General features: G+C 48.3%; 1 protein-coding gene across 1 annotated transcript in view; it reads left to right on the forward strand.

The window, feature by feature from the left end:
- The window catches only part of LOC128277706 (putative uncharacterized protein DDB_G0291608), a 139,791-nt gene extending 126,148 nt beyond the window's left edge, over window positions 1-13,643 (forward strand). The window contains exon 2 of the mRNA XM_053016207.1: window positions 10,537-13,643. Coding sequence (XP_052872167.1) covers window positions 10,537-12,720 — 2,184 coding nt within the window. The 3' untranslated portion in view covers window positions 12,721-13,643. The remainder of the gene's footprint in view (window positions 1-10,536) is intronic.
- The last annotated feature ends 337 nt before the right edge of the window (window positions 13,644-13,980 follow it).

A 13,980-nucleotide genomic window follows, 5' to 3' on the forward strand; every position in this document is an offset into this window, starting at 1 on the left:
GTAGCGCCAAGGGTGTAACAAGTCTAGACCGAGACCGAGTTGAGGGCGCCTCTCAGCATGGCAGAACCCAGCAACAAGAGAGGAACTATTTGTGGTTCATTTCGAGTAAAGAATTTGGAAACAAGTTTTGTTTTGATCGGCCACAAATACTTGGACCTGTGGAAATCTAGTAATTTCCTAATATTTATATTTGTGATCGGGAGATAAAAAATTGTATGTCCGGATTCGTTGAGAGTCACCAATAAACTACTTGGAATAATCTTCGATTGCACGGAGAATGCACGGTCGATGAATACTTGATATTATTTTTTTACGCTGCTCGACGAAGCTGCTCGACCGTGCTGCTCGACTATTTGATATCCTTATGACAAGGTCGCTACAGACCTATATAGAACAATGGGCTTAGGTCTAGGATTGCCCAGAGTTTATACCAGTTTAGGCCAGTTTTTTAAATTGTCTATTCTAATCTTAGTTGAATGGTTTTTAACGACGCCGGATACGAATTGCTATGTATTTTTCTATCGAATTGGGCCTCTTATAATAAGGAGCGCCTATTGTAGGAGTTTCTCGTGCCTCTCGTCTGCCATTCCGCAACCGCGGTTGATCGAACGGGTAATGTCCAACTCGCAACGACTTTACGTAACTGCTCTGGTCCGGTGTCGCGCGGGTGTGCATTAGAAGGCGAGCGCACGATGCACAAAATACTGACCACTGGATGGCGCATTGCTCGCCGCCGCCTCGAGGTGGTAAATGGTTTCGAAAATGGACTACTAATGAGTGCGCTCGGCCAATAAAATCCGAGCACAGCAGAGTCCCCGTCCCGGTCTTCGTCACACCAACCATCAATCATAAAACATGGTGTACAATCCATAGGTGCTCGGTTTGGCAGCGGGGACGATTTTCGGTACAAAAGGCCGACCTGAGCTCGCGCGCGCGCCCATCAGCTACCGGGGTCGATACTTGGGCTGACATTTAATTAATTTCCTTTACAACGAGCGAGAAGCATCAGTGGCGCGCGGTGCAGAGGGATCATAAGACGATCGAGCGCCGCGCGCACGTGCGCTCGGTGGGCTTTCTGCGGTCAAAGCCTGCGGTTGGCCACTAATTGAGATACACTGGCATGGGACCTCTTGGGGTAGAGTCCGGAGGGAGTCCGGAGCGCCGACTCCGGATTGATTGGCGTGCGCGGAACCCGGGTTGGTCGGTCGGCAAATCGGAGTGTCACCACCACCGAGCACACCGTGTGTGCCAAGGACACAGTAGGTACGTGTGTTCCCGGAGCCTTCGCCGATTGATTGTCAACTCATGGCGCCCTCCTAATGCATTGTCGCGATAACGATCGCTCGCAGGGAGGGTATGCATTCCGATGGTGACAAAATAAAAGTGAAGCCTTTGTGAAAGGGAACGCGGTGGCGCCCGGCAGGTCGGGCAAAAACATCGAATACATAGAAAACACTGGAAAAGGAACATAAGGCCGCACGGGTAGCATAATATCATTAGGCGCGCGGTTCGAGCGGATATACCCCAGTGAGGTCCACCTTCCTCCGCTCGGTTCAGTTCCCGTCCACTCTAATGCACTCCGAAGGGCGCGTTTTGATCCTGCTTGCCAGCTTATGGGGTTCGGACCGCCAGCGGCGGCGTTTCAGGTTCGCGATTTGACCTTCGTCGGTGTGTGTCATCTCAAGCGAACTGGCGACTCTCTCTCTCTCTCGTTTCGCAACAATCTACCACATTCTAGGCACGGCGGCAACTGGCTCTTGATGTTCATGTTGCGCGCACCACAGAAGAGTGGAAAAGGAGATCGAACACAACCGTTCACAATCGCCACAAGCACAAAAGCGCGTCATTTTCCCACCATAACCAGCCATCCGTGACACGTACCGCTGGCTGGCGTCGGCAATAGGATGAATAATAATAGGCTGAATCAGTCCACATCACTCTTCAGCAGGAGCTTCGTGGAGGGTCCCCAATTCTCCGCCAGATCTTAGTTGGATGCGTTTTTCGAAGTATTGAAATACTACACATGGTCTGTTCAAAAGATTTCACGACTTGGGGTTGTCTTCTTTAAAGAAATCCCCACAAATATTATGCATTTGTGACACCGTTTTTCCAATCCTCGCAGCACTTCAAAAAGGATTTTTTTGTGATCTTGTTCAGCTCCTTCGTCGATGCCGTCTTCATTAGCTCAATCGCAGCGTAGGGTCGTCCTTTCATGGGCACAAACGATCCTTTCACAGATCGATATGTGAGCAGATGCGCAAAAGCCAATTTTTGGGTTTGCGCATACTAGGGTGATCATTAAGTTTTGACGTTCGATACCAGAGGGCGCTGTAACGAGTCTAATTTTGTTTTTGTTATATTGGTACACTCTTCAAATGAACGTATGTTAAGTTTCATTTCAACCGGTCACTTAATTTTTTTTTACAAGCCGTTTAGTATCGACATGTCACAGTATTGGAAACAATGGAAAAAAATCGAGTATCGTGTAGTGATTGAATTTTTATTTTCGGAAGGTTTAAAAGCAAAGGAAATTTATGAACGAATGTTGAAAGTGTAAAAGGACTCAATTAATACGGTAAAAAGATGGGCTGCTGAAGTTAGACGTGGTCGTACAAGTATTGAAGGCGATCTACGACAAGGACGTCCAAAAACAGCAACAACTCCTCAACAATCGTAGAATAAATACAGGATGTCGTATTCGAAATTCGTCGAGTGGCTGAAAGAGTTTTAGTAGAAGCCCTAGGCATCTCATTGGGCAGTGTAAGCAATATTTGAATGGAGAGTGTACCAATATGAACCGTTCATATGAAGAGTGTACCAATATGACAAAAAAATTTAGCTCGTAGCAGCGCCTTATCGTATCGAACGTCAAAACTTAATGATCACCCTAGTAATTTGCAGGCAATATTCCTTCTTGATCGTTCTACCCTTTGGCAGCAACTCATGGTACACCACAGCTTTGTAATGGAAGAAAACTGTCAGCAAAATCTTCACATTCGGCTGAACTTGCTGACATGAGCAGCAACATAACGCAACATGAAAAAAATGAAAATCGAATATACGTAACCCTCGGAAATTCAAAATTCCCGAAACTGTTTGAACAGCCCTCGTTCATCAAGGTCATTGGTCATCGGCGGGGAATGTAAGCCACTCTTGAGATGCATTGAAAAGTTGGATTCCTCGTGCCTTTCGGACATTTGAAGAAGTCGGCAGCGCAGTCGGCAGTAGAGCTATGTTCCGCGCTATATCCGCTGTGGTCGCTCCACGTCAATCAAGATTCTGAAGAAGACTACCAACCCCTCTGATCGTCGATTGCTCCAGTCACAATTTTGTCTGGCTGCTCGCTAATTTACCAAAGCGAATAACTAATGCATCAGAGACTTTGACCCACGTTTGAGACCTTCCTTCCGCAGACCAGATTCTTTTGAGTCTTGATTGCGTGACTTAGGCGCTCACTAGTTCGGTGTGCGCTACAGCGTTTAATTCTGCGTCAAAATTGCGTGACATGCCGGGCCGTCGCCCCGATCCTAATGTTCCGGAGGTCTCTCTGACTGCGCACATCCCTTTTGGGGGGTGCACGCACGCAGCACCGTACTTCCCGAATAAAGCCGGGCCCAAATTTCGGTGATGCGGTGCTCCAAAAAGGCGGTTTTGATTTCCGGGGGGTCTCTTCATCTTCTGCTCAACGGACGTTCAAATTGGGCCTTTTTGAAGCATCGTTCCGTGTGCAAATGACAAATGATCGCTTTTCAACATGTCGCCCCTCCTCAACGTCAGTAACGTTCCACCGTGTTTTAAGAAGGTCATAAAAAGTCTTGTCGTTTTTTTTCGCCCTGGAGTCGCCGGTTGGTTTCCTTATCAATCCTATTTATCATTTCCACAACTACTTCTCCCGCGCCGAGGAAATGCGCCATACCCACCAGGCGCGCACAGGATGCTATGGGCCATGTCCATTGTGTTGCATGTGTCCCAGTTTTATCAAACACCACGCCGTGGTCGTCCGCGGGACCCATTTTTGACGTACGATCGTAAAAATTGAATTTATGACTTCGCATGTTTCACACTAATTATAACAATCAGTGTGTCCGTCCGAAAGGTCAAACAAAGGTGGGGATGGAGCCGCCGGCCGGAAGGGAACCATCTTCTTCGTCCTTCCGGGTGCGGTTCGTTCTCGGGGTTTCCGGTGTCATCATCGCGGGCGCACACAGACACAGCTGGGAATTCGGGGCACGCAGAGGATCACGCCGTGGGGTTCAGTGTGGAGAACGCGACTCGACGCCTCGTCGTGACTCGTGACGCGTGATAAAAAGAGGCGTCCTTAATGGACAATTACGAGCATTATTAATAGGCGATGTTGCCGCGGCGACGCGGAATAACGGAATAGATTTACGAGCAGCGCCGCCGCCGCCGCCGTCGGTGCTGTCTTGTGGGCGTGTAGATAATCGATGCAGATGAGGATGGGGGGGGGGGGGCACACACACACGCACCCCCCAGTATGCGCGTGTTGAAACTGTATTTTTTCTATTATCATAAAACGTGGCTCAAATAAGAGGGTGTGCTCGCGGACGTATGGGCGTTTGTGTCCACTTAGTCCACTGGTACGTAGTTGACGCCAGTGTTCTTGACAATCGAACTAGAGGAACATGACAGTTTGGCGTTTGGATCAAGGCGACCTTACTGTAATCAACACATATTGGAACTCCCGGCCGGCCTTTACCAATCAGTGTCAAACTTTGTCCACCATAATTTTGTCACTGTTGTTTACGAGCGCCCGGTGCCGGCTGAGCTTACCTTGCGATAGCCAAACTTCGAACTCTCCATCTCATTAACAGACACGTCGTACTAGACACATCCCCGTGGTGGTGGGCCATACTTCTCGAGGTAGAGTAATATTTTTCGATATAATTAACAGGGTCCGTTTTGGAAATGAAAATATAGGCTATCCTTCGCTTCTGTGTGTCTCTCTCATCGCTCATCGCGCCAGGCGATGCTGTTACGGCCGACGTCCGCCGAATACTGGCCATTCTTCTCGGTACACTTTGGTGTCACCAGCCGGTTTCGAATGTGTCGATCGTAAATTTTACCACTTGCTTTACGACCATAATCACATCATTAGGGCAACGGCCATGCATTGAAGTTGGCTTTAAGGTTACGCGATTCATCCCGCGTAGCTTAAGGTGTCGGAGAAAACCCGCTTACTCCAAGAACTCCAAAACCCAAATACTGGTGGCCAACATCTGGAGAACACCGTATTTGTCGAGGCAAAATTTGTGCCGAATCGAAGCTTGGTTGTATCTGTTTTCTCCACAAAAAATCTCGACCCCAACTGCAGCAGGCCAGTAACTGTAACGGGAAGCGTCATCTTCATCGTTTATTATGATAAATGTCAAATTATGTGATTTTCTTTTCCGGCGAGAATTTTACGTCCACACACGTCACAGGGGCCCTCCAACGAGAGCGCGCGCGGTTAGTGATGACGTTTTATGATTTTTTAATGGTTTTCATGTGTTTTTCCCCAAGTGGTCCACGGTCTCCAACTATAACCATTCCCATTCCAGCAGGAGGCCTCGCTTGTGTGATGTGGTGGACCGTTTTTGTGGAGTACATTTTCTCCTGCCGAATGAAAAAAGACGTCTTCCATTTATCGCGCGCCCAGGTTGGACGATAATTTACCAGCAAACGTAATCGCTGGCCCCCTGTCTCCGACGAACGTTCATCATCAACGCCGGTCACGCTGTATTTTTTGTTGTTGTTGCTAAACCCTAGGACCTTAGGTTGGGAAAAACTGTTGACTCCCTAACTTCGAACCGAACCCGGTCGAGCTGCTCCGTGTTGTACTCCGAACGTCGTCTCTAACGTCGCGCAATCTGGGTCGTAGATGTAACTCCTCGGGAGAGGCTTTTGATTGATTTCACAGGCTGGCGTCGTAAATTAATTAATTTCGACTTTCACCCGACGGCGCAAATCTCATCACATTTCGACGACCCGTTTGGATGTTTTTTTTTTCTCCACAGCCCTCAACCACCTTTAAAAGGCCTGTTTCTCCCGATTCCGGTTTCACATCGGCGGTGTAATTAGGTGACCCGTAGAACCGTGAAATTGAAGACATTTAATGTGTTCTAATTTAATTTGTCAGCGCACAAAAGTAACTCTTCCGAATGGGGGGCGACCATGCTGGCAAAAGGGGGGCCGCGGGGGTTGGGCGGCCGTTCTGTCCTTAAATTCTTCAATTTTCCATTAATTTCGTCGAATCAAGGGTCGTTCATCAGAGAAACATTCACCACTATTTGTATTTCGCTCGGCTCGGTTTTCCTGCGGCCGCCGCCGTGACTTTCAACTTCGATCCGTCAGAGGCCCCTCAACAGCAGATACCCAGTGGCCCAGTTGGGGCGCCGGAAGACGTTTGCGCTATTCGGACGATCCCCCTTATGTTGCCCGGAGGTCGCCGGTAGCGAAGCGAGAAAGGTGAATTCGAGAAAAACGGCAGAAAAGTTAAATAACAAAATAAACAACTTAGTCACATTTCGGTGGGCACACTTCACGTTTTTTCAGTCTAATTGCGCCTAACGATGATCGATTGTGATTACCACCCCACCGGCAGAAAGGGTCACAGCCCCCTCCCGGCCGCCGCATAGATGAGAATAGATGAAGGTACAATAAGTAGTCGTTAGGGGTTTTTCTTGCTCTGCCTAGCATTATCTCTGTCTCTTTGAATTATTTTTCTTTGCATTTTGGAGGAATTTTCACTCTAGCCCCCGTCATCTACTAATCCGATAATCCGAATAGCTGATTGTTGAACAGCATCGGTGTAGGTGATTTTTCGGGGCAATTCGGGATCTACTTTTCAAAGCAGTGAACCCTAATCGTGTGTCCATCTCCCGGCCACCGCCCGTGCCTGTGAAAATGGTCTTTTAAAGGGTGCTATGTTGAGTGCTGCAAGGAATGAAAAATATTCGATTCCGCCTGGAGAAGAAGAAATAGGTTGTCATTATGTCATTATTTATAGTTATTTAATTTTACCATTTATTCAGTGACGTTTATCTGAAAGAACTGGCGAAGCGCGTTGAAACCATCAAACCCTTTTACTTAAAATTGTACACCTAACGTTTGTTCGTAATGTTTAAAAATTGGATCGCATAATTTCATAACAACAAGTTCACGAGACATTTCATTTCAACTTTTCATAATATGAGTTCGAATCGAAATTTATGCGCTGCGATTTTTAATAAAAAAAACTCTTTCCCACATCCACTTCCCATATACGAGAAAGGGTCTTTCACCCCAACTCTACCGACTCTGGCCTTATGGCGGATCCTTCGAATTCGATCATCAATGTTAAACCATGTGGAAATCATAATCGCTGCATGATCTGTGTTATTTATTGCCCACCGACGCCTAGCAGAGTGAAGCGTTATGGGGCTTGTTAGTTCTGAGCGGCGGCAGTGAACAGAGTTTTATTTTCGTTTGGGAGGCCGCCTTGCTAGGGATGCTGCTCAGGGCGGCCGGTTTTCGAAAGGCGAATTTTCGATCGATCCATGTATCTCTGGGGAATCAGGACAAAAGTTTAAGGGCCGCCGCCGCCGCCACCACCACATGCATTCATATTCATAGAGCTGCTGTGGGTTAGGCGACGATATTAAGGCACTTGTTGACCGTTTTATGGCCCTCGTCGGTTCGCTGGGCCGCCTTTGGCCGTTTGCTTTTGAATTGTTCTTTAGCATTTTTCAACAAGTTGACCGGGACGAGCGGTGCCGCATAAAAAGGACAAATAATGAAGAAACTCGTTTTGCTCGTTTCCGTGTTCCGTTTTGGAAAAGCTTTCCTTTGGAGTTTCGCTTTGCGTTTCGTTTTTCTTTTCGCATGCGCGCCCTTTGTGTCGTTAGGCTTTAACAATCAATTAACCCAACCGGGACTTTTTTAAGGACCGAAATACCGTGTAGCCATTTGGATTTCTCAAGCGGCGAAAAATTAAGATATAATTCGATTAGTATGTACTTTAGTGTGCGCGTCCAAGAAAAAGCTGATCTTGCGAAGTAATTAACAAGAGGCAAACGCGCGGACGTTCCGGGCAAAGTTTTCAATTACTTCTACACCCAAATTAGCTCCATTTTCCGTTTTGCCCTGCTTTGCCTAGGACTCTGGCAGATTTTTACTTAGTTTGTTAAGGCTGTTAAGGAAAAGAAAACCACACACCAAATTAAACAAGCGCCAAAAACTTTGGCCACTTCGGACTTCTGCGAGCCCATTTCTGTTATTTCTGGTGAAAAAGTAAATTGTTTAATTGATCAGCGGTCAGGTTTTCCAGTGGTTCTTTCGGTAGGAATTTTTTGGTGCTTTGAATATACATCTTGTTTTTGCTTTGCTTTGCTTTTTGCTGTACTCCATCATGCCCCTGGATCAACTTTGAAATGCCTTAACAATTGTATGTAATTTAGATGAGAATGGCGAAAAAGGTTTTTTAACTTGTAAGATGATTTACATCGCCGTTGATGGCTCCATTCTTTTTATATAAACAAACTAGTGGAGTGGAAATAACGGCAAATAAATCATTCAGAAGAAAACGCAATAACAAGCACACGAAGCTCAGATCAACAGCAGAAAATTGGTTGCAGTAAAAGATGGTACTGGGACTTGGTCAATGAAGAAAAGAATAGCAAAAAAGGTTCGTTTTGTTGTTGGGCGGCCACCTTCTTAGCAGCGATTGATGATTTTGAGTTGAGTATTTCCGAGTTGTTGTGCGCTGTGCAAAAAAGGCATTTATTCATTTATTAATCCTCTTTCATGCGCGAAAGTGCCTCGACTGTATAGAAATGGCATACGTGATAAACAACACAACGGGCAAGGCCTAGGTCAGAAAGGAGCCGTAGTTCTCTCGCTCTATGAGGTGGTAAGTTTGAAATCTAAAGTTTAAAGACGAAAGTGATCCAGGAGAACGCGCTTTGCGTACGGCAACGACGACGACGACGACGACACTCTGACGCGATTTAGAGCGATAGACTCCGTTTGGGACGGCGGGGCACGATGAGCCGCGCTGCGATGGGCCACGGAACAGGTCTCGACTTATACGGGCATCCGAAGGACGCTCACGTACCTAGCCAGGGGTACCGCTGCCGCCGCCGCCGCCGCCGCCTGGTGTCACGCTCGTTAGAGCAGCGCACCACACGTCAGTTTACGCGAGTTTTACCGCCAAGATGCCGGCGGTCGTGGTTCGTCGAAGCAGAGGAGAGGCATCATCGAGCAGGATTCATTGGCGGCTAGGGGCAGGCAGACGGCCACTTCCTTGTCGGGGGAGCTAAATACCGCGTACGCATTTGGCGGCCACTGCAACGGGTTGCAGCTGAGCGCACGGGTGCGATTACGGTCGCGATTTATGCATTCTTATAAGTGCACACGTCGCCGCACGATGAAGCCAAGGTGCAGGAGGACCGCAATGGTGACAATACGGTGCGGGAGATGTGGACGTTTGCGATACGAGCTTAATCGCGGAAATTGAAAGCTTAGATTGAACGGAGTACAATTCTAAGGCAGATTAATCAATCGAATTCAGCAATGTTTTAACGACGAAAAAGCATTGTGATGTTGATTGATCCGTCTTGTGTTTTCCACTCATCCTTTTCCAATGCTCTTCATATGTTTCATTAAAATAAAGTAAGAACGAAAGTGAACATTTTAAAAAATGTAGCATTCATTACTGTCGCCGAGAGTTTGTCACCACCAGCGCCAGATTTTCTTTCGGTCGTTTACCGTGGGATATTTTTTGCTTCTGATGTCCGCTGACGACGGACGCTCTGTTTTAATTCGCAACCAGAACATGGTTCAGCGAAAACCAGCCCGAAGGTCTGGCCCATGTTCAGCATTATAAAATTATACGCATGAATGCCGGGACCGTCAGAGGACCGTCGAAATTATTATGCTTCCGTCGCTGGTCCTTTCACGACGCACCATTGATAGTCGAAAGGGATCGTTATTTCGGTGGCGGCGATGATGGTAGCATATTTTTTTCATTGAAGCCATGCATTTCAATCACCCATAGGTTGCCGCTGGCTCTGGGAGCGAAAAGGGATGTGTGTATAATTTCATTACGCTAACAGCCCTTGCTGGATTCGACGCGGCAGACTTTTCTTGACCAGCGGCGAAAAACAAACGGAGTTGTTTGGGTTTCTCCCGGCGCTTACAGATGAATTAAAATGGGTTCGTCGTGCCGAAAAAAAAAAATACACATGTTTGGGGAGAGTCTTTCTAGAGTCAGAATGAAAGTTGAGTGGCCCGTGTAATGTAATCATAATAAAACTTCAACCCTGTACCTTTCAAATGCGACATTTGGGTTTGCGATACACATTTTCCTGTAAAACAGCGAATATTCCTACGCAAGGCAAAAGTTGGCTTAGGTCTTGTCGGTTTGTCTGTCACTGAATGAGGCTTAGGGACTATGGAAATGAAGTCATTTGAGTGAACAGCGAGTGAAGCTTTCTTGCTTTCCTGTGCCTAGCCATCGGTCTAATCAATTTATGTCTGATTTCTTCTCGTTTTCGATAGACGAAAAAACACAGTCCCGGTCATATCAAGCGACCGATGAATCCGTTTATGGTGTGGAGCCAGATTGAGCGGCGCAAGATTTGCGAGGTTACGCCGGACATGCACAATGCGGTCATCTCGAAGAACCTGGGCCAACGATGGAAACAGCTAAGTCCCGAGGAGCGCCAACCGTTCATCGACGAAGCGGAACGCCTCCGTCAGCTGCATACGCGCGAATACCCAAACTACAAGTACCGTCCCAAGAAGAAGCAGGTCAAGGGAGGCACCACCCACAAGACTAGCAGCAGCGGCAGTAGCGGCTCGTCACCGTCCTCGTCTACGGCCGGCGGTTCACCCTCGTCGGCGACAACCGGCGGCTCGCCGGAATCCGTTTCTTCGCCCCACAGCTGTTCCTCGCTGTCCTCGTCATCGTCCATCACGTGCTCGCCTTCGACGGGAAAGTCGTCGCCAAGCGTGAAGCGCAACCGCAGCGGGAAGATCTCGAAGAGCCACTCGGCAGCCACCGGCGGCGGCGGCGGCGGCCTGTCCAAGTCCAAGAAGACCATCATTATCCACGAGATCGGTCAGCAAACGATGGCTGCGGTGGCGACGGCCGCTACGGTAACGACGCACGCCGCCCAAGGCGAGCAACAGGACTGTCTGTCCTTCACCACTTCGAAGCTGCTGCCCAACTCGCCCGAGAGTGCCACACAGTACGACGATCGGTCGCTCATATCGCCTGAACCGAACTTCGGATCGTACGATACCCCATCCATCTTCTCGAGCGATCTGTTTGACGAAAGCAAGGATTTTGATCAGGACAGCGGAAAAGCCTACCTCCGTTTCGATGATCGCGTCACGACGGACCTCAACGCAACGATGGACATTACCACTGGCGGTGGCGCTAGAGTAGCCACTCCCTGCCAGAGCAGTCCCCATCCGGATCTGAATCAGCTGGTTGTGGAACACAGCAACCACCAGAGCAGCGCTAGTCCGAACCTCCTCCAGCAACAACATCCCAGTCTGCTGCTTCATAACAACAACAACAGTCTTCACGTAAACAATAATCACCTTCACCAGCACCAGCAGCAGCAGCAAAGCGACGAATCGGATGTTAAGCCACTGCTTTTCGGTTGCCAGCAAACCTCAAAGTCCTTGTACTCCGTTGACAACGACGTGGACTGCGTCAAGGCGGAGAAGTATTTCGATGACGACGACTGCCAAAGCGAACAGTTCGGGGCTAGCATGCTGGAGGACAGTTGTCTGGACGTGCCCGGCATCAGCAGAATAGACGTATCGCTTGACCTGGGCGGCCAGAGCGGGAACTCCAACACCGGCGGTGCCAGCGGCGACTGCTTTAACGAAGGGGTCGTATACAACGATCAGTTCACACTTACCGTGCATCCCAACCATCAGCAGCAGCAGCAGCCGCCGCAGCAGCATCAACATCACAACCAATACCATCAGCAGCAGCTTCCACACCAAGATCATCGCATTGCGGAGGGCAGCAATTTGCTTTCGGGCAATCTGGGCGCACTAGCGAGCTTTAAAGAAATTACCAACGTCAGTGTCAGTCAGTGTCAGTCACACCTGCAGCAACAGTTACTTCAGTCGTATCAACTGCTGCCGGGTGATGTGTCCGTGAAGAATCTGCTGTGGACCAGCAGTCCTCGCCAGCAGGAACACCAAACGCAGCTTCATCTGCAGCAGCATCAGCAGCAGCAGCAACAGCAGCAGCAGCAGCAACAGCAGCAACAACAGCAGCAGCAACAGCAACAGCAACAGCAACAGCAGCAGCCGCAGCAGCAGCTACACCACCATCACCAGCAACAGCAGCAGTGCCTCACGGGGGTTGTACCCCTCGCCGATAGTATGAGCCAGCTATCGCCTCTTAGCAGCGCCTCAGGCTCCAGCCTCGTCTCGGTACCCAACTGTCAGCCCTCACCGGTCGGCAGTCCCGTGGACGGTTTCAGTGCGTCGGCTGTCGGTGTGGTGCTGGCCGACTGTAACATGGACGGCAGTAGTCAGCCCTCCGACAACAACCTGTCCATGCTGGAGGACATGCTCAGCCAGTCGCACATGGACTACTCGTTCGAGGGGCTTGAGACGGCGTCTTCATCGAGCGGTTCGCACCTCGAGTTCATTACCGATGATAATAGCATCTTCTTAACTGACTCGAACAATCTGATCGGGTACAACGTCTAGAGTAAGCCCAGCGCGCGCGCGGAATCTTCGGCGGCGGCGGCGGGACTGCTACAATTACTAGGTTTAAACTCTATTTCCCACAACCACTCATGGAACGGCGGGGTGAGCGAACCTTTCCCCTTCATCCCTGTTTTCAAACGTAACAAGTAAATCCCTTCTATTTTTCCATACAAAAATTATTCTACAATCTATCCACATTTACCATTAACATTAATCACAACACACTGCATACATTGAAAATATTGAAAACTTTCAAACCAGAAACAAATAAGGCCGCCATTTGTTTCAGAAACAAGAAAGCTCTTCAACACGGCAACCAAACAGTGGAGTGCGGAGGATGATTAAAAAAATTAAGTGCTTTATCAATTGCGGTGTGTGTGCATGTTCACTTGAAAGGCGAGATTGAGAGAGAAAGTGAGAATGAAAGAGTGAGAGAGAACGTGAAACAGAAGATCCGAGGAAGCGTTCACCGGGCAATCTGTGGCAATGGATTGCTGGGTGACCGGATTCATACACTCTAGCCCTAAGATATAGAATACTAAAGATAAATTCAGGAAGAAACGTGAACCCGAGTGAAAAGATGTGTGACTAAGAATGCGTGTACGCGGCAGGGTTATAAAACGAAGGGAAAAGCAGAGTGACGGAGGTAAAGGATGTGCGGGAATAACGCTGTTTACAAAGCAAAATAAAACATAAATTTACAAAAGTAAAGAGAATACACACAAAAGCGACTTAGAGCTTAAACACATAGGTGAACACAATCGCGAAGAAAGAACGGTTTGCTTCACGGGCACAGCAAAGTCAGAGTTGTTGATGCGAAAAGGAAGCAAAATAAGATATCGAGACAGAATTGTGACCGGCGGTGGCTATCGCTGAGGATGATAAATGTTTCCCGAATCGCCCTGTCGGAAGGAGAACAGGATCAGCAGGAGCGTGCGTGCAACTCTGATCTTATTCCTCTGTCGCAAGATTTTGGGTGGACATTTTTTGGTCAGGTCCGTAGTGGATGTCTAAACTGTGTGACCACCGAAGGAGGGATTTGCATGCTAGTCCTAATTTTGACGCGGGGGTTTAATGTTTAATTGAAACATTTCACGTTTTCCAGAGTGCAACCGTCTTTGTGTCACTTGGAGAAAATTTGGACATTTTTTTTTAATTCGCCTTTCGCCCTTTCCGCCGCTGCTAGATCAACCTGAATTGTCGGATTCGATCTCGTTCCTTTTTCCTGAGATTCTGGTTGGCCCAGTAGTGGAGGCGATT

Source organism: Anopheles cruzii, chromosome 2 (genome assembly GCF_943734635.1).
Source record: "Anopheles cruzii chromosome 2, idAnoCruzAS_RS32_06, whole genome shotgun sequence".
Taxonomy (NCBI): Eukaryota; Metazoa; Arthropoda; class Insecta; order Diptera; family Culicidae; genus Anopheles; species Anopheles cruzii.